General features: G+C 40.7%; 1 protein-coding gene across 2 annotated transcripts in view; it reads right to left on the bottom strand.

The window, feature by feature from the left end:
- The window catches only part of LOC110493905 (TOX high mobility group box family member 2), a 141,347-nt gene that overhangs the window by 13,511 nt on the left and 106,132 nt on the right, over positions 1–21,704 (bottom strand). The window contains exons 5-6 of one of the 2 annotated variants that reach the window (XM_021568495.3): positions 18,267–18,506; positions 14,837–15,067 (exon numbers count right to left, since the gene is read on the bottom strand). In XM_021568495.3, the coding sequence (XP_021424170.1) occupies positions 14,837–15,067; positions 18,267–18,506 (471 nt within the window). The remainder of the gene's footprint in view (positions 1–14,836; positions 15,068–18,266; positions 18,507–21,704) is intronic. The other variant, XM_021568497.3, reaches the window with a different exon arrangement.

Genomic DNA, 21,704 nt, shown 5'->3' with positions numbered 1-21,704 from the left:
TTGTAAATAATTATCTTGTTGTGAGTTTATTTTCCTTTAATAATGAAGACAAATGAGCTAAAGTGGAGATGTTGTCAGCTACGTGATACGGTCATCATTTGAACTGGCTAGCCAGCTAACTTAACATTAGCTAGCTAGCTAGCTAACAAGCTAAAACCAAAGCAAAACATTGTTTAGAAAGTTGCTTTTAGTTGCCTAGTTTGATAGATTGACATATACTAAATTCATTTTTAAACGGGTGGATTTAACTAGGGGATTTAACTAGGGGGCAGTATTTTTTCTAACTAGGAGGGCAGTATTTTCATTTTTGGATAAAAAACGTTCTCGTTTTAAACAAGATATTTTGTCATGAATAGATGCTCGACTATGCATATAATTGACAGCTTTGGATAGAAAACACTCTGACGTTTCCAAAACTGCAAAGATATTGTCTGTGAGTGCAACAGAACTGATGTTACAGGCGAAACCCAGATAAAAATCCAATCAGGAAGTGCCGCATTTTTAAAAACCGCCTCATGCCAATGACTCCTTATATGACTGTGAATGAGCTACAAATGAGCTTACGTTTTCTACGTATTCCCCAAGGTGTCTACAGCATTGTGACGTCTTTTTACGCATTTATGTTGAAGAATAGCCGTAAGGGACCACATTTAACAAGTGGTCACATGGTGGCTCCCGCAGAAAATCTTGCGTAAAGTACACAAGTAGCCATTTTTCCAATCGCTTCTTATGAGAAACCAATTGCCCCGACGGATATATTATCGAATATATATGTTAAAAACACCTTGAGGATTGATTCTAAATAGCGTTTGCCATGTTTCTGTCGATATTATGGAGCTAATTTGGAAAAAAGTTCGGAGTTGTAGTGATAGCATTTTCCGGTCGATTTCTCAGCCAAGCATGATGAACAAACAGGAGCTATTTCGCCTACAAAAATAATATTTTTGGAAAAAAGGAACCTTTGCTATCTAACTGGGAGTCTCCTGAGTGAAAACATCCAAATTTCTTCAAATGTAAATGATTTAATTTGATTGCTTTTCTTATTTTCGTGAAAATGTTGCCTGCTGCCAGCAGAGCCTAGCATAGCATTATGCCGTGATAAACTTACACAAATATGCTTGTTTAGCGTTGGCTGTAACGCATATTTTGAAAATCTGAGATGACAGTGTGATTAACAAAAGGCTAAGCTGTGTCATGAATAGGAACATTTTCTAGGGGTATTTATGTCCGCTGTGTTATGCTAATTCGTTTGAGGCTATGATTACGCTCCCGGATCTGGGATTGCTAGTCACAAGAAGTTTTAACAAAAGGATAAGCTGTGTCTCAATATATTTAATTTGTGATTTTCATGAATAGGAACATTTTCTAGGAAGATTTATGTCCGCTGCGTTATGCTAATTCGTTTGAGGTTACGTTACGCTCCCGCATGCGGGATGAGTAGTATCAAGAAGTTAAAGAGATGGGTGGGGCTAAGGCTAAAGAGGGTGTGAATGATACTGAATGAGTGTAGACAAAGAAGAGATCTCCAGCAGGTTTACCAAAACATTCAAGGGCCATTTTCTCAAAAGTGAGGTTATCAACTTTCAAAGCAGAATAACTTTCCCATTGTTCCTTAACTGTAGTGTATGATATACAATTTTCTAGCTCTTTTAATCCAATGTAAAAAAAAAACTCCAGGACCTTGAAATGCTTCTTACGAAGCCACTCCTTCATTGCCTGGGCGGTGTGTTTGGGATCATTGTCATGCTGAAAGACCCAGCCACGTTTCATGCCCTTGCTGATGGAACGAGGTTTTCACTCAAAATCTCACGATACATGGCCCCATTCATTCTTTTCTTTACACGGATCAGTTGTCCTGGTCCCTTTGCAGAAAAACAGCCCCAAAGCATGATGTTTCCACCCCCATGCTTCACAGTAGGTATGGTGTTCTTTGGATGCAACTCAGCATTCTTTGTCCTCCAAACACGATGAGTTGAGTTTTTACCAAAAAGTTCTATTTTGGTTTCATCTGACCATATGACATTCTCCCAATCTTCTTCTGGATCATCCAAATGCTCTCTAGCAAACTTCAGACGGGCCTGGACATGTACTGGCTTAAGCAGAGGGACACGTCTGGCACTGCAGGATTTGAGTCCCTGGCGGCGTAGTGTGTTACTGATGGTAGGCTTTGTTACTTTGGTCCCAGCTCTCTGCAGGTCATTCACTAGGTCCCCCCGTGTGGTTCTGGGATTTTTGCTCACCGTTCTTGTGATCATTTTGACCCCACGGGGTGAGTTCTTGCGTGGAGCCCCAGATCGAGGGAGATTATCAGTGGTCTTGTATGCCTTCCATTTCTTAATAATTGCTCCCACAGTTGATTTCTTCAACGCAAGCTGCTTACCTATTGCAGATTCAGTCTTCCCAGCCTGGTGCGTGTCTACAATTTTGTTTCTGGTGTCCTTTGACAGCTCTTTGGTCTTGGCCATAGTGGAGTTTGGAGTGTGACTGTTTGAGGTTGTGGACAGGTGTCTTTTATACTGATAACAAGTTCAAACATGTGCCATTAATACAGGTAACGAGTGGAGGACAGAGGAGCCTCCTAAAGAAGAAGTTACAGGTCTGTGAGAGCCAGAAATCTTGCTTGTTTGTAGGTGACCAAATACTTATTTTCCACCATAATTTGCAAATAAATTCATTAAAAATCCTACAATGTGATTTTCTGGATTTTTTTTTCTAATTTTGTCTGTCATAGTTGAAGTGTACCTATGATGAATATTACAGGCCTCTCGTGTTTTTAAGTGGGAGAACTTGCACAATTGGTGGCTGACTATATTTATATATGCGATATATTTGGGCTTAAAGTGACAAACCGAACGGCCAACTTTGAGCAAATCCATGTGATGTTTTTTCCTATGATATGACACACAGAGTTTCAAGACTGAAGCTAGCAAGTCTTTGTTTGGCGAGCTCGCTAATGTTTACTTTCTGGCAATTGTTTTGATTCGAATGCCAGCCAGTGTCCGGAGGTTGAGGATGGAGAGAAAAAAAGCAGGATGGCTGACGTGTGCAGTGATGAAGATCGTAGGGAGGACTAAGTTATAAGACTACTCTTTAACTATTATTGAAATGTGGTTACTGCCGTAGCAGCTTCAGCCAAGTGGGTGCTACATTTTGGTAGTAGTGAAGGAGTAGCTAGCTAGCTACACTTACGGAGTTTGTGAACTGCAGTGGCTGAAGCTCAAACTTAATCCGAGTCCTACTATGGAGAGGCCACACAGACGGCAAGGACCAGGAGACACCTTGATGACATCGTGCTGCCTGCCTGCCTCCGGACATGCTCCAGAGACCATCTTTGCTTGCTCTCCCCCTTTGACCACCTCCCTCCGATGGCCACTCAAGCCAAGCTCTTTCCCAACCCTCCACATTACCTTACATCTCATGAATGTTGTTGTTGTTTTATAAATTGCTTATCTTTTTTTTGTGTTGCTTTAAAGTGATTTGAGATTATTTATGTAATGAATAGTGCTATAAAAGTTGAATACATTATTATTATTATTATTATTATACAAAATCTTTTTAGCCTACATTTCATTTCAGGGCTAGGTTTTATTAGAATGTTACCACCCACCAGCATGGCATTGTTTATTAATCAGAAACGGCTGCAAAATGATTCCTCTTCGTGACTAAGATGAGCCAAACAGCCTAGTGTCCACTTGGCCACCTGAGCCATGGAGCCCCTGTCGCCCCACGATGAATGGTTTTGACCACTAATGTTATGCTTCACTATATACTCCACTGCTTTGATTAGTGTAACGTTAGCTAAAAACGCATATCAGCTATCTTTCAAAAGTTATCCATATCACCGGAGCTTAATCTTATACTTTTAAAAAATTCAGTTGAAATAGTGGTGCCAACTTCCTTTGGGGGGAAGGTACTTTAATTGTTTTGACCTAGTGAAAACAATAGGCGTCTAGGATGATTTTGTATTTCCATTATAAATGTTTTGGTTCTTAAATGATAAAATATTTCAAAAACAAGGACTCATATTGAGTGTATTTACATATGAACCACGGTTACAATATATTTTTTTTGAAGATTCATTTAATTACATTTTTATCAAGTGGTTGTATGCTACTTGCCCACCACTAGCTAGCTTAGTGCTAAATTGTAAATCACAACAAATTCTAATTTACAATGACAGCCTACTGGGGAAAGTGGGTTAACTGCCTTGTTCAGGGACAGAATGACAGATTTTTAACTTGTAAGCTCAGGGATTCAATCCAGCAACCTTTTGGTTACTGGCCCAACGCGCTAATCACTAGGCTACCTGTCGCTAGGCAAGTAGGTTCTAGCTAGCACGCAATTTGCTAGGCACTAGCTAGCCTGCCATTTTGCCCATGCTAGCTATTTTACGTTTAATACACAGGCGTAAAAGGGATTTTTATGTATTTGAAAATGTGTGAATGTGTTTGCTATTGGAATGAATGTAAATCAAGTTTTTTTCATTATTGGCCAGGACCCAACGTGAACCCTGGGCATGTGAAAGGTGGGTCGTGAGTTATGAGAATACATCCATAGTCACACACTAGTTCACTAGTTCACACTAGTTCTCAATTTCTCATTTTTCTCAACCTCTACAAAGAGACTATTTTGATTTGAACAGACAATATTCTGAGATTGTGAGAAATGAATAATAAATATACATTGGAAGAGAAACCCAGTGAAAATAATCTTTCCGTGTCTCCTTATTTATCGCGTTTAACATGTTAAAATCAAGATCAGTATCTAATGGTCTAATTAGCTGTCTTCTTCCATGGAAGAACAGGGTTCAAATCTCACTGGTACAAAAGCACACGTGAAACTTAGAATATCACATGTGAAATCATGTGTTTGAGTCAAACGTGTAAGAAAACCAAATGTTTTTCCCAATTTTTCTTGTAAGGGATGAGACACACTCAAACACGCGCAAACAAGCACACACACACACTCGTATGCATACACACACACATCACAAATGCAAACTCGCACTGCAGCCTTCTATAGGTGGAGGAAAATAAGTTCTTGCCCCAAGAAATTATGTTTATCCTCCCATATAATGATATATTTGCATTATTCCATTCTCTCCAGCTATATCATCCTTTCCATTATGGCATGAATGTCAAAATAGAGTGAAAGTGATGGGAGAGGAGGGAGGAGGGGGAGTGAACCCATTTATGGCAGACATGATATTATATCATTCCTCTCTGCTTTGTTTCCACAATTCATATACAAATCTGTAAATATAAACCCAAAAATCTGTAAACATAACTTATTCCAGAACAAGAAATTAAAAAACAGACTGTGATGATATTTCCAGGTTAAAGGTTGCGACCTTAACGCCTCACCCCTTAAATATTGATAGAGCCAGCGCTGCCTATTTAATGAACCCCAAAGTACTCCCAGCAGCTTTAATTTCAAATTAATTTAACACAGCTAATGATTCGCCCGACGACGGATACTTTTAAATAAATTACCATGCCTAAGGATTCTCTAATTATTCCAAAGTGAGTGGATTCATTAGCAATTGAAGCCGTCAGAGGCTGCAGGTCGGGATGAATTAGAAATAACAAAGCTTCGAGGGAGCATATGCTGCGGTCGTAATCCTGACACGGGGGGGTGTCCCGCAACAATTAGCCTGTAATTGTACCTTAATGAAATGTTCTTGTTTGATAACCAGTTAATTATAGGAGACAATAACTCCCGAACCCCTCCTGACATCGACTGAGCGATTACCCCCCCCCCCCCCTCCATCCCAACCCAAGCAGAAACAACCTGTGTGGGTACGAGGGGTGTCAGGGTTTGAGACAGGTTTAAGTCTAGCCGAGGCATTGATGGGATCACCTATAGCTAGCTGACTGATTCACACAGAGGGAGGGTGGGAGAGAGTGGGGTAGAGGGAGGGAGAGGGAGAGAGAAAGAGAGAGAAGGTGGAAAAGAGAGGGGGAATTGAAGGCGGTAGTGAAGGAGAGGGGAATAGAAGGAGGGGGGAAAGAGAGGGAGATTGAAGGAGGTAGAGCGATCAAGAAATAATACAAGAGAAAGAGAGATAAAAAGAGGGAGATACAGAGAACCGTTTTGTTTGAAAGCTTGTTTTTTTTGTTGCCAGAACGACAGTTTCCCTCTCTCTCTTATGACCTTTCACGGAATCACACTTACAACACAACAGACTCAATTAAATAAAGCTAAGTACTACTATCCCCTTTACAACTGTCTTTCCTTTATAGACGTAAAACTGGGGATTGATCTTAATCTAAACCACAAAAAGAAGAACGTTTCATTCTGTATTTGGGGGGCGGCTCGAACACATTGTCACCTTGAGGAATAACAAAGGCAAATTCAATGATTGATCTGAGACAACAAAGCAGGGACCCCAGGGGTTTAAATACTCTATGTGAGAAAACAGCTGAAAACAGCTGAATAAAAGAGGCTACGAACATAAAATACATGAAAAAAAACATGCCTCTAATACACTCAAGGACAACTTGGCAAAAATAAATCATGCAGTACAACAGAATTAAACATGAACCGAACTCAAAGAAGTATATAGTTTATGATGTAAATCTGATACTTAATAAGATACAGTGCTGGTATCTTTTCATTTGGATAGGGAATTGCTTGTTTTCTAACACAGGTAATTGGAAACAGAGGGCATTCCTTTGTTTAAAAAAAAATGTCTGCGGCAAGAGAATGTGTTGACATTCTAGTTATACTGGCTCTGGAAGGTCAGTGACATTAAAGTACACCTCATCAGTACTGTAGAACTGACATGACAGCCAAACACAAAAAAAAATGGCACTCATCAGTTTGAGAGGGGAGATAAAAAATATTTTTTTTGGGGGGGGGAAGACTGAAAATGTCTGTTTTAAGTATAGAAATAAACAGTCTAGAACCGACATAGCTCTCAGTTTCATTTCCAAGGCCCTTCCAATATGGAGGCCTATTTTATTTGATATATTGTTGCTGATGAAAAAGTATTTTGAATAGAATTGATGATGTCATTCAGAGGAAGGTCCTCCTCTGCGCATAATCTAGGTGTAATCTAGGTGCGTAAACATCTACTTTGTATCATGATGTATTGTCATCTTGAGTATATTTTTGGCCTCTGTAGGCTAAAGAATGTGATTTAACACAAGAGCCCAACCAAATCAAGTACAATTAGATGTAGAACAACATCTCAAATTATAATGCAATGGTGGAGTTGCCCTTTAACAGTCATTTTTACAGATAGTACTCCTGTGAAGGACAACCCCTATTCTATTTAATCTTTGTTTGGAGACAAAAATGACCTCAGAAAAATAATACAGGGTGCTGAACACAACATGTTTGGTTGAAAGAGCCAGGACACCAGAGGGTTAAGAACCCAGCAAACAATAACATTTCAGGAACAGATGTCCTTGAGGCGGATTCAAGGACGAGGCAATTGCTAATCTTGTATTCTCAGCATGATCAAATCACCAGGCAACAGATATAAATAAAAGGACAGGAAATGAGGAATTCACATTCAAGGGTGTCAGGAGCGAAATGAAGATTCATGCTGAAGAGGGCCTAGTGAAGGAGGCAAAAATTTACTGCAAATAAAAGCACAACCAGTCTCCAAAGTCCAGCTGTATAAAGTAGGTTTGGGGAAAAACACACTTATGGTGTGAGATACGGTGTGTGGTGGCAAACAGGCTGCACTTCGTCATAGAGACAGGTGCTTTTATTTGACACGCAATAGGCCCCTGCCCAACTGGATATTCTAAAAAATATGAGTTTTGTCTGGGACCGGCATCATCAGACTGTCTCATTTTCCATTCATTTCAGCAAGTCATTTGTTACTATTGGCCCCTTTGACTTTTTCCTCCAGGGTTGGAATGCAAAAATGAAAGCAAAGAAAATGTACAGAGAAGTTTTGTTTGGAAAACTTGACCTTCCTGTAACCCTATGGTTGTGAGTTTAATCAATACAGGGTAGTAGTTTCGCTGTAATTGCACTACACATGCATTGCCATTGTAATCGATCTGTAATAATGACATTGACATTGAGTATGTACTTCATGAACCACCCATTGTTCCATCATACACACCATGCATCACATAAGCATATTGTACATTCTGTGGTGCAATTCATATGGTGCAATATTTCACAGTGAAATTTTATAGAGAAATAACTGAATCCATGGAAACAATACTGCAACAGGACCTATGCATATTCCACAATTCAAAGATAGTTCAAATCAAGCTTTGATTTTGGAGTGAACTATGTACCAATATTTGTGACTACAAATTAGATGTATTTTTTCTTTGACATGTGCCTTTATTCCGCCTACTCCTCTATGGCCGTAACAAAACTAAGATGTGTTTGTTGTGTGTTTACCTATTGTTTTCTGTGATTACTGTGTGAATATGAAATGTCTTTCTTTTGACAGGAGTTTCTGTGGTCCTTCTGTTCTGACAGACGTGTGAGGTTGTGGTGGGAGATAACTGTTTACTTACATTTAACTACATTGTGATTATGGTAAATACGCTGTTGCTTAGTTATACTGTAGGCCTCTATGGCTCTGGCTTGAACAAACTATCTGAAGTGAAGGTTGGCCTTGCCTGTACAGTACCTTTATGTTGTGATATGTTTTGTTGGACATTTAGACTTTGTTTGAATGATATGGATATACAGTACCTTCAGAAAGTGCTCATACCATTTGACTTATTCCACATTTTGTTGTGTTACAGCCTGAATTGAAAATGTATTACATATATTGTTTATCTCTCACCCTTCTACACACAATACACTATAAAGATTTAGCCAATTTATTCAAAATTAAATACTGAAATATCTCCTTTACATAAGTAGTCACACCCCTTTGCTATGACACTCCAAATTGAGCTCAGGTGCATCCAATTTCCTTTGATCATCCTTCCGATGTCACTAAACCTTCATTGGAGTCCACCTGTGGCCAATTCATTTTTGAAAGAAACATACCTGTCTATATAAGGCCCCACTGTCGACAGTGCATGTCAGAGCAGAAACTATACCATGAAGTCCAAGGAACTGTCCGTAGATCTCAGAGATAGAATTATGATGAGGATATAAAACTATTTGTAGAGTGTTAAAAGTTTCCAAGAGCACATCATTGGGAAATTTAAAAATGATGTACCCAGACTCTTCCTAGAGCTGGCCGTGCAACCAAACTAAGCAACTGTGCAAGAAGGACCTTGGTCAGGGAGGTGACCAAGAACCCAATGACCACTTTGACAGAACTACAGAGTTCCTTGGCTGAGATGAGAGAACCTGCCAGAGGGACAACAGTCTCTACAGCACTTCACCAATCTGTGCTTTATGGGAGGGTGGCCAGACGGAAGCCACTCCTGAGAAAAAGGAACATGGCAGCACGCCTGGAATTTGCAAAAAGGCACGTGAAAGATTTAAAGCATAATGCAAAAGATTCTGTGGTCTCATGAGTCAAAAATTCTTTTTTTTTGGCCTTCAAACAAAGTGCTTTGTCCGGAGAAAACCAGGCACAGCTCACCACCCGTCTAACACCATCCCTAACATGAAGCATGATGGCAGCATCATGCTATGGGGATGCTTTTCAGCAGCAGGGATGGGGAGACTGGTAAAGATAGAGGGAACCATGAATGGAGCCAAATATAGGCAAATCGTTGATGAGAACCTTCTTCAGAGTTCACCTTAGACTGGGCAAAAATGTACATTCCAACAGGACAATTACCCCAAGCATACAGCCAATGCAATGCTGGAATGGCTTTAGAACAAGAATGTAAAAGTCCTTGAGTGGCCCAGCCAAAGCCCAGACTTGTATACATGTATATGGAAAGACTTGGAGATTGCTATTCATCACTGCTCCCCATCTAACTTAACAGAGCTTGAGAAAATCTGCAAGGAAGAATGGGAGAAAATCCCCAAATCCAGATGTGCAAAGCTGATACAGACACCCAACACGACTCAAAGCTGTAATCACCGCCAAAGATGCTTCTATGAAGTATTGACTCAGGGGTGTGAATACATACGTACATGAGATATTTCATTTTCAATACATTTGCTAAAATGTCTAACAACATGTTTTCCCTTTGTCATTATGGGGTATTGTGTGCAGATGGATGAGATGAAACAAGACAAAATGTGGAATAAGTCAAGGGGTATGAATACTTTCTGAAGCCACTGTATGTCTGTCAACGTTTTATAGAGATAAAGTTAATTTTATTACATCAAGAATGCTATTATGCTCTAATTTTGGAGCCGCAAAACTTCATCCTACAGTTTTGAAATGTGACTCAATTCAGGATATGTATGTCACGACTTAACAGGAGAGCCGTTTGAACGTAAAAAAATGCGAGACGCGTCCATGCACAATGATGTATACAGGTAAGATAGTCTAGCATTAGCTAGCTAACATTATATTTTCAGATACTATTGGCTGGCTGGCTCCCTAGCTGACGTTATTATTCGTTTCCCAGAGCTGTGTGCTGTTCTAGTTAACTAACATTGAACATGGTTGGTTAGCTCCCAGCACTGTGGCATTGATGGCACTGTTTATTGTTTAACTAGCTAACGTTGGCTGGCTGGCTCGTTAGCTAACGTTATGTGACGTGTGTACAACATCCGTTGAAAATGGCCGGTGTCAGTAAACGTCTGCAAAAAAGCATAATGAAATTGTTGCCAGCAGTACTGGTTAGGCTGTTTTCATGTTATCGAGAGGTAAACAAATCATCGGGCAGAGCGTCAAGTGTGCGCTTCAAGAGCAAAACGAGATGGGTGGGGCTAAAGCTTAGGGTGAGGGTGTGAACGATGCTGAATAGGTGTAGACAAAGAAGAGCTCTTCCCTACTGTAGATAGCAAAACATTCAAAGGCGACTTTCTCAAAAGTGAGTTTACAAGTTGACTTTCAAAGCAAGTCCATGGAGAAGTCCATGGAGAAGAAGTCCATGGAGAACAAGAGCACCTCCTCCCAGCTGCCCACTGCACTGAGGCTAGGTAACACGGTCACCACCGATAAATCCGTGATAATCGAAAACTTCAACAAGCATTTCTCAATGGCTGGCCATGCCTTCCTCCTGGCTACTCCAACCTCGGCCAACAGCTCCGCCCCCCCTCGCAACTACTCGCGCACGCCTCCCCAGCTTCTCCTTTACCCAAATCCAGATAGCAGATGTTCTGAAAGAGCTGCAAACCCTGGACCCATACAAATCAGCTGGGCTTGACAATCTGGACCCTCTATTTCTGAAACTGTCCGCCGCCATTGTCGCAACCCCTATTACCAGCCTGTTCAACCTCTCCTTCGTATCATCTGAGATCCCCAAGGATTGGAAAACTACCGCGGTCATCCCCCTCTTCAAAGGGGGAGACACCCTGGACCCAAACTGTTACAGACCTATATCCATCCTGCCCTGCCTATATAAGGTCTTCGAAAGCCAAGTCAACAAACAGATCACTGACCATCTCGAATCCCACCGTACCTTCTCTGCTGTGCAATCCGGATTCCGAGCCGGTCACGGGTGAACCTCAGCCACGCTCAAGGTGCTAAACGATATCATAACCGCCATTGATAAAAGACACTACTGTGCAGCCGTCTTCATCGACCTGGCCAAGGCTTTTGACTCTGTCAATCACCATATTCTTAACGGCAGACTCAGTAGCCTCGGTTTTTCTAATGACTGCCTTGCCTGGTTCACCAACTACTTTGCAGACAGAGTTCAGTGTGTCAAATCGGAGGGCATGTTGTCCGGTCCTCTGGCAGTCTCTAAAGGGGTACCACAAGGTTCAATTCTCGGACTGACTATTTTCTCTGAAAATATCAATGATGTTGCTCTTGCTGCGGGCGATTCCCTGATCCACCACTACGCAGACGACACCATTCTGTATACTTCTGGCCCTTCCTTGGACACTGTGCTATCTAACCTCCAAACGAGCTTCAATGCCATACAACACTCCTTCCGTGGCCTCCAACTGCTCTTAAACGCTAGTAAAACCAAATGCATGCTTTTCAACCGTTTGCTGCCTGCACCCGCACGCCCGACTAGCATCACCACCCTGGATGGTTCCGACCTAGAATATGTGGACATCTATAAGTACCTAGGTTTCTGGCTAGACTGCAAACTCTCCTTCCAGACTCATATCAAACATCTCCAATCCAAAATCAAATCTAGAGTCGGCTTTCTATTTCGCAACAAAGCCACCTTCACTCACGCCGCAAAACTTACCCTAGTAAAACTGACTATCCTACTGATCCTCGACTTCGGCGATGTCATCTACAAAATAGCTTCCAATACTCTACTCAGCAAACTGGATGCAGTTTATCACAGTGCCATCTGTTTTGTTACTAAAGCACCTAATACCACCCACCACTGCGACCTGTATGCTCTAGTCGGCCGGCCCTCACTACATGTTCGTCGCCAGACCCACAGGCTCCAGGTCATCTACAAGTTTATTCTATGTAAAGCTCCGCCTTATCTCAGTTCACTGGTCACGATGGCAACACCCACTCGTAGCACGCGCTCCAGCAGGTGTATCTCACTGATCATCCCTAAAGCCAAAACCTAATTAGGCCACCTTTCCTTCCAGTTCTCTGCTGCCTGCGACTGGAACGAATTGCAAAAATCTCTGAAGTTGGAGACTTTTATCTCCCTCACCAACTTTAAACATCTGCTATCTGAGCAGCTAACCGATCGCTGCAGCTGTACATAGTCCATCGGTATATAGCCCACCCAATTTACCTACCTCATCCCCATACTGTTTTTATTTTATTTACTTTTCTGCTCTTTTGCACACCAGTATCTCTACCTGCACATGTTCATCTGATCATTTATCACTCCAGTGTTAATCTGCTAAATTTTAATTATTCACTCCTATGGCCTATTTATTGCCTACCTCCTAATGCCAATGTATATAGATATTTTTTTCCCTACTATGTTATTGACTTGTTTATTGTTTACTCCATGTGTAACTCTGTGTTGTTGTCTGTTCACACTGCTATGCTTTATCTTGGCCAGGTCGCAGTTGCAAATGAGAACTTGTTCTCAACTAGCCTACCTGGTTAAATAAAGGTGAAATAAATATACAGTTGAGTTTACATACACTTAGGATGGAGTCATTAACACTTGTTTTTCAACCACTCCACAAAATTCTTGTTAACAAACTATAGTTTTGGCAAGTCGGTAAGGACATCTACTTTGCATGACACAAGTAATTTTTACAACAATTGTTTACAGACAGATTATTTTACTTATAATTCACTGTATTACAATTCCAGTGGGTCATAAGTTTACATACACTAAGTTGACTCTGCCTTTAAACAGCTTGGAAAATTCCAGACAATTATGTCATGACTTTAGAAGCTTCCGTTAGAATAATTGACATATTTTAAGTCAATTGGAGGTGTACCTGTGGATGTATTTAAAGGCCTACCTTCAAACTCAGTGCCTCTTTGCTTGACATCATTCATAGGAAGGAGACCACGTTCATCTGTACAAACAATAGCACGCAAGTACAAACACCATGGGACCACGCAGCTGTCATAGGAAGGAGACATAACGTCTCCTGTAGATGAACGTACTTTGGTGCGAAAAGTGCAAATCAATCCCAGAACAACATCAAAGGACCTTGTGAAGATGCTGGAGGAAACAGATACAAAAGCATCTATATCGACATAACCTGAAAGGTCGCTCAGCAAGGAAGAATCCACTGCTCCAAAACCATCATAAAAAAGCCAGACTACGGTTTGCAACTGCACATGGGGACAAAGATTGTACTTTTTGGAGAAATGTCCTCCGGTCTGATGAAACAAAAATATAACTGTTTGGCCATAATGACCATCGTTATGTCTGGAGGAAAAAGGGGAGGCTTGCAAGCCGAAGAACACCATCCCAACCGTGAAGCACGGGGGCGGTAGCATCGTGTTGTGGTGGTGCTTTGCTGCAGGAGGGACTGGTGCACTTCACAAAATAGATGGCATCATGAGGCAGGAAAATTATGTGGATATATTGAAGCAACATTTCAAGACATCAGTTAAAGCTTGGTCGCAAATGGGTCTTCCAAATGGACAAGGACCACAAGCAAAGTTGTTGCAAAATAGCTTAAGGACAACAAAGTCAAGGTATTGGAGTGGCCATCACAAAGCCCTGACCTCAATCATATAGAAAATGTGTGGGCAGAACTGAAAAAGCGTGTGCGAGCAAGGAGGCCTACAAACCTGACTCAGTTACACCAGCTCTGTCCGGAGGAATGGGCCAAAATTCACCCAACTTATTGTGGAAAGCTTGTGGAAGGCTACCCGAAATGTTTGATCCAAGATAAACAATTTAAAGGCAATGCTACCAAATACTAATTTAGTGTATGTAAACTTCTGAGCAACTGGGAATGTGATGAAAGAAATAGAAGCTGAAATAAATAATTCTCTACTATTATTCTGACATTTCACATTCTTACAATTAAGTGGTGATCCTAACTGACCTAAAACAGGAATTTTTACTATGATTACATGTCAGGAATTGTGAAAAACAGAGTTTAAATATATTTGGCTAAGGTGTATGTAAACTTCTGACTTCAACTGTACCATTTTGTAGCTCAGAGTCTCTACTTTTATATAATGTAAAAAACACAATTTCAAATTTTGCTACATTAGACTGAATCCAGGTTGTATAATTGTTTGTGTGTTATTAGCTTAAGCAGACAGTGTTTGTCTAGTGTTGTGACATAGATGAAGATCATATCAAATGTTATGACCAATTCATGCATAAATCCCGGTAATTCCAAAGGGTTCACATACTTTTTCTTGCCACTGTATGTTGGTGTGTGTGTATACCCATGTATTTATTGGTATGTGTACCTGTTTTGCCTCCTCCCCCAGGCTATCCCACATGGAGGCCACTATCTTGGACACGTCCCCGAAGGTGGCGTTGGGGTTGGAGCCCTTAATGGCCGCCTGGGTGTCCCTGAAGAAGAGGGCGTAGGCTGACACAGGCTTGTTCGGCTCGTTGGGGTCCTTTTTCTTCTTCTTCTTCTGCGGTTTGGGCTTGGGCTTCATCATCTCCGAGGATGGCCGCTTCTCGCCCGTGATCTGGAAGACGATCAAAAAAACGACAACAGGGTTCTACTTTATTAATTTGTCCCTCATGTCTTTCTAACATTGTTCGGAGATTGAACTTTGTAGTTCCTTACAATAAGACAATCGCTCACTCAAAGAGAATGTATTACACACAAGAAATGCAGTAAACTTCAACTGTTCCCTTTTGATAGGAGTAGTAGGCTATCAGACTTGGTATGATGCCAATTGTTTCCGCCATTTTATATATACACTTCTTTACTACATGAGAAGATCAACAGCACACAGTGACTAGATGCTTTCCACTCCTCTACTTCACGTTCCAGTGCACAGGCTCCTTAGATTGGTAAAGTTTCACTGCCTCTCATAGACCAATGGACATAGTCAGTGTGCCAACTCATCCATGTCGATGCCCACCAGACAGCTAAAACAAGTTTGCATCCCCACCATCAAGAGATATGAGTTGCCAGTCAAGTGTAAGAATAGCGCCCTTGTTGCAAGTATGACTTACTAGGGTAATAGACAATAATGTTTATGAACGTTTGCAGCGAAAAACAAAATAAAACTCAGTTTGACTTTAATGAAAGTGTGCATTTTTGCGATGAGCGTTTTCGATGACAGCTTAATTGAATCAATCCCTAGTTATTGAGACATCCACAGTCAAATCAAAATGAAAACAACAAATAGTTGCAGTGCATCATTTATTTTCATTTAGAATTCTCATAAACATTCAATGTAACCATTTAAACCTGTTAACATCAATCAAACAACTTTGGGGCCTCCTGAGTGGCACTGCATCGCAGTGCTTGAGGTGTCACTACAGATCCGGGTTCGATCCCGTTGTGTCGCAGCCGGCCGCAAACGGGACACCCATGAGGAGGCAAACAATTGGCCCAGCGTCGTCCGGGTTAGGGGAGGGTTTGGCCGGCAGGGATGTCCTTGTCCCATCATGCTCTAGCGACTCCTGTGGCAGGCTGGGCGCATGCATGCTGACACAGTCGCCAGTTGCACAGTGTTTCCTTCGACATATTGGTGCGGCTGGCTCCCGGGTTAAGTGAGCAGTGTGTCAAGAAGCAGTGCGGCTTGGCAGGGTCGTGTTTCTGAAGACACATGGCTCTCGACCTGCGACTCTCCCGAGTCCGTACGGGAGTTGCAGCGATGGGAGAAGACTGTAATTATCAATTGGATATCACGAAAAACGGGTAAAAAGTACCAAAAAAATACACAATAAAAACACAACTTTGTTCAAATACATGTATTTAAAGTATGATACTATTAATACTCTCTTCTTTTGAATTGTACTCCATTAAGAGAAACTGAGTCAGAATCATATGTCTGGTCTTATCTAATTTACCATTATCTATTCCGATTGAAGCTGCTTTGTCAGCAATACATCGTTTAAATTGTCAAACATTATTTATCAAAACAACACAAATGCAACATTTCTTCCAGGACTAAGTAAAACTGTACATTCCTCACATAGTTTCATTAAGATAATAGATTCCAACTTTTGTGCAATGGAGCAAAAACTATTCCAAATCACATCTGTTTGTACGAGCTTTGATGTGGATGTTGAATAAATTGGAGGGAGGCAAATGGAATTACATTCTGATAGGGGAGAGATAGTAATAGTTTTTTATTCATACATGGACAGTCATGCACAGCGGGGACTTGTATGGTGGAGAAAGTATTGTTTTTCAGAACATTTGCTACTTTAACAGTGCGCTTACAGATGCTGATAAATGTGCAACAAGACGATAGAAATCCCCATATTCAATTATACATATTCATGTTCCTCTTTACCAATCCCCCAGGTAAAGGAAAAACAAATCCAGTGAGAGCCCTGATTGGTGAGTCATTTCTATATGCTTTGTTGCATGGATTTACATAAATTAAACGAATGCCACTTTAATGAGTGTGTATTCCTGTTTCCTTGTTTCAAATGAAAGAGTTGTGCTTTTCCAATAGAGGAATTGAGGCACACGTATTCTCCCTCAAGCTTTCCTGTCCTTTTCAACACGTTTACCCCACAACGGAGAAACACATCTATTGATAGGTGTGTAGAGCCCTGGAAGACAATGATATACAGTATAGAAGACTGCTGCTTCTAGTGATGTTGTTTGGTCATCACTATGTTGTCTCAAGTTCTGTCTACGACATCTTATAGAGACGGCTTATATACGAAGACATCCAAATGCATTACTGTCGCCATTGCTGCAATATAATTAACTGAACACAGCTTCTGTAAATTAGGGCCTATCGAACAACAATAATACAAGATATGGAAACATTCATAAAGAATCAACAAGGGAATCTGACATTTGTTTCACAATTGTTTGAGGGGAAAACAACATAACTGTAATTGGTGTGAGAAGTTCTTCGTTTCCTTTCTTGACGTGACAATTAACAATATGCTAATTAAATTAATGAGATGACATGGTGATAATGGATTCTTAGCAAATCCCACATTACATGAACATTTCAAATGAAATAATTTAGACAGCAAGCAACAAAGGGAAAATAAAAAGGTGCATATCTTTAAAGCTGCAATATGTAACTTTTGGGGGGACGTGACCAAATTCACATAGAAATGTGAGTTTTAGATCTGCCATTCTCAAGTCTAAGAAGAAGTAGATCTGTTCAATGTGCTATATTTCTATGCTTCCCATTGTTAAGTTTTGTTTTTATGTCATTTAAGTTTTCTTTTTTTGGTACACCTGCTTCAAACAACTGAAAATACAATAATATATGCTTATTTTTTTCACATGAACTTAAATTAGGCTAACTATTATAATTTTAGCAAACAGGAAATGGCAGAGCAATTTCTGCAGAATGCATCTTTAATTTGAACCAGGATTCGAAGCCAATCTAAAAAATACAAGATTGTCTATTATTGGCAAGTCCTAAGAAGGCAAACAAACAAATGAAACAAAGCAATCACCAATACCTATGAGATTGGAAATGTGTATGCTTGCATCGAGACACTACTGTGCTTAAAACCTCACAGAGTAGCTTGTTGCATAATTGCCATACATTCACTGTCATACTGCCATACATACTGTACACACATTACACAACGTAAGTCACGTTGATAAAAAATTACATGTAAAAAATAAAATGTTCATTCCATCTGGCAACACCCAACAGGACCAACCCAAACACCCTAACTTTCCCTAAGTTCAGCGAAATCAAAGAAGCATTGCCACATCAGTACCTTATGGTGGGAATCGATCTCCTCTTCCTGTGTAGAGCTCGAGGGAGAGGGTGTGGCTGATTTACTTCCGGGAGGTGAGGGAGAACCATGGGTAAGTGCACTCCGGCCAACCTGAGAGTTCAGTTGGGACATTGCACTCATGGGGTGGTGGGACAGTATCCTAGGTGACCTGTTTATCAGATGGGGGTTGTGAAGGCTGAGGTCATAATGTGAGCCGTCGTGGCGAGTCATCTCCTGGATCTGGGTGAGAGAAGAAGACCAGCTTTACTACTTAACTTTACCAATTGTACATTCCCAATTTGCCCAAAAACTTGACGTCTTCGTTAATGAAGGCAAACGGTTGGTAGGATGTCAAAGAAAGGAAGTGTGCCCTTCCGGGTTCACTGGTCCCACTGTTCTACTTAGGACTGGTCGGAAGCAAACTTATCTTCATTCTCCTCGGTCACGACTGAAATACACACCATGCGTTCGTCCAATAACTTGGCACTATTCGGGCCATTTTTATCTGATTGAGCTTTGAGGCACAATTTGATGTGTTGAATTTCAATTGCAGTCCTCCAGTGCAAATGACCTTGAACAACATATAATTCATCACACCAACATTATTCAAAGACTGTATCTGTCCCTTTATCTTACTTGTGAATTCATGAAACTGTTTTTCTTTTATGGAGATCTGCACTGCCACCCGTGGACTTGTGTCAACACCCTCTGATGTCCCTGCCTGGAATTTACAATCCAAACCAATAGAATCCAAACCAACTGAACCACTTGACTTTCAAAGCGAGGTGGGAGATGTCTTGCCGCCGTAGAGCATCATTAGGGCAACATTTACTAGATTGTTCACTAAGTACCAGGATGGTTCAGACTGAAAGCTATGCTTATGGAATAATAGCCTATAGACTAAAATGACTGTGGTTGGTCATTCAAAGAGAAAAAAAGCTGTGGGCCAAGTTCATTGTTGGAAGTTAACGCATTAAAGGAGGATACACGCTTTCAACTGATTAAAGAGACAGTTCTCATAACCCCTTCTTAAAGTAACACTCTTAGTAGTCTAACAGATCTTCTAAAATAACAACATCAAAAGTATTTAAAAAAAACTCTATCAGGACATAGAAGAGCCAAAGCAGGCCTTAATGCAAGCATAACTGAGGAATGTTTGGTAATTTACAGATCAGAAAGTGATGAACTAGCATTTATTAGCGCTGTTAAACATTCATGAGCTAAATAATACATTACACATTAGCGCTGTGCTAAAAAGATAACATTACTGGAGCCCTAGCATTATGAGATCTTGACAAACACAAGTAGAGTCTCTGAGATGAAGGCTCTGCAGCTCTGTAATCATAATTGGCCCCAGTAGGTTGCTAAGAATAAAATGTACTGGTAATGTAATGTTGTAGAGAACTCTGGGCTGCTTTGAAAAACTGAAGAATATTTACAGGACATTAGATTTTTTTTTTTGACTCGGCAGCTGCTAACAAAAGGCTGCCTGAACAAAGACATTCCCTTTGCATTTAAAATAACCATGCTCTAACCTCCCCCACCCAAAACAGAACCTCCTAACCTCAAATCATAATTTAAAACACCATCACTCCACTTCTCAAGCATGGTGAAATAGCTTTAGCCAAAAAAAAAAAAAAAAATCCATTATTTTTCCATTTTCGGCGGAGCTGCTCTTTAAGGGTCTTCACAAATCAAGAAGCATTGAAAAACCAATTAATCAAACACGAATGGCCTATCATGGCTACAGCAGACCTATTTCCATAGCAACAGCCTCTGGGTGAAATCGTCACCCTTTTAATCTGAGCAAACTATGTTTCATATAAACATTAAAAAAAGGGACAAGCAAAGCAGAAGAGTAGCAGTGTGGCAAGGTAGAGGGGTTCTCAGTAGTTCCAATTGGGATATATCTGTTTTTATAGAACAGTGGAGGAGTTATTGGGACAAAAGGAATTACCCATCTAATCCATATTGTTAAAGGAGGAAGGGGGAGAGGGTCTATAGCGGACTCCTATCAATCATGTTCGTTTCTCTTTCAACCGAAACGTGAATAATTCATAATATTTGTTTAGAATCAAGTATAGATACATTCTGCCACTATTCATATTCTAAATCATGCGTCATAGCATTAGCTTCAATTGTTGTTCCTTTTTCATTAAAGCTAAGTGCTCAAATGTAAAATATGGGGCACAATATCCAGATAGCAATATTAAAATACATACATGATACAATCTTATAAACTAATCCCCTGTTTTGACTAGTTGATCAATCAAATGGAAAGCAAGACATGTCAGGAGGTTTGTACTGTGAATATATTCTACATATCTACAGTGCCTTGCAAAAGTATTCACCCCCCTTGGAGTTTTTCCTATTTTGATGCATTTACAACCTGTAATTTAAATGCTAAATAAAAAATGATTTTTATTTGGATTTCATGTACTGGACATACACAAAATAGTCTTTTTTTTGTTAAGAGTAAAAGTGGTACGTGTATATGTATTCAGCCCTTTTGCTATGAAGCCCCTAAATAAGATCTGGTGCAACCCATTACTTTCAAATGTCACGAAATTAGTTAAATAAAGTCCACCGGTGGGGCATTCTAAGTGTAACATGATCTGTCACATGATCTCAGTATATATACACCTATTCTGAAAGGCCCCAGAGTCTGCAACACCACTAAGCAAGGAGTACCACCAAGCAAGCGGCACTATGAAGACCAAGGAGCTCTCCAAACAGGTCAGGGACAAAGTTGTGGAGAAGTACAGATCAGGGTTGGGTTATAAAAACATATCTGAAACGTTGAACATCCTCCAGAGCAAGATTAAATCCACTATTTAAAAATGGAAAGAATATGACACCACAACAAACATGCCAAGAGAGGGCAACCCACCAAAGCTCACGGACCAGGCAAGGAGGGCATTAATCAGAGAGGCAACAAAGAGACCAAAGATAACCCTGAAGGAGCTGCAAAGCTCCACAGCGGAGATTGGAGTATCTGTCCATAGGACCACTTTAAGCCGCTTTACGGAAGAGTAGCCAGAAAAAAATAAGCAAACATGTTTGGTGTTCCCCAAAAGGCATGTGGGAGACTCCCCAAACATATGGAAGAAGGTACTCTGGTCAGATGATACTAAAATTGAGCTTATTGGCCATCAAGGAAAACGCTATGTCTGGCGCAAACCCAACACCTCTCATCACCCCGAGGATACCATCCCCACAGTGCAGCATGGTGGTGGCAACACCATGCTGTGGGGATGTTTTTCATCGGCAGGGACTGGGAAACTGGTCAGAATTGAAGGAATGATGGATAGCTCTAAATACAGGGAAATTCTTGAGGGAAACATGTTTCAGTCTTCCAGAGATTTGAGACTGGGACGGAGGTTCACCCTCCAGCAGGACAATGACCCTAAGCATACTGCTAAAGCAACACTCGAGTGG

Source organism: Oncorhynchus mykiss, chromosome 17, assembly GCF_057628025.1.
Source record: "Oncorhynchus mykiss isolate SJ-2025 chromosome 17, ASM5762802v1, whole genome shotgun sequence".
Lineage (NCBI taxonomy): Eukaryota > Metazoa > Chordata > Actinopteri > Salmoniformes > Salmonidae > Oncorhynchus > Oncorhynchus mykiss.
The sequence above is the reverse complement of the archived record's forward strand: the minus strand, read 5'-3'. Positions and strand labels throughout refer to the sequence as shown.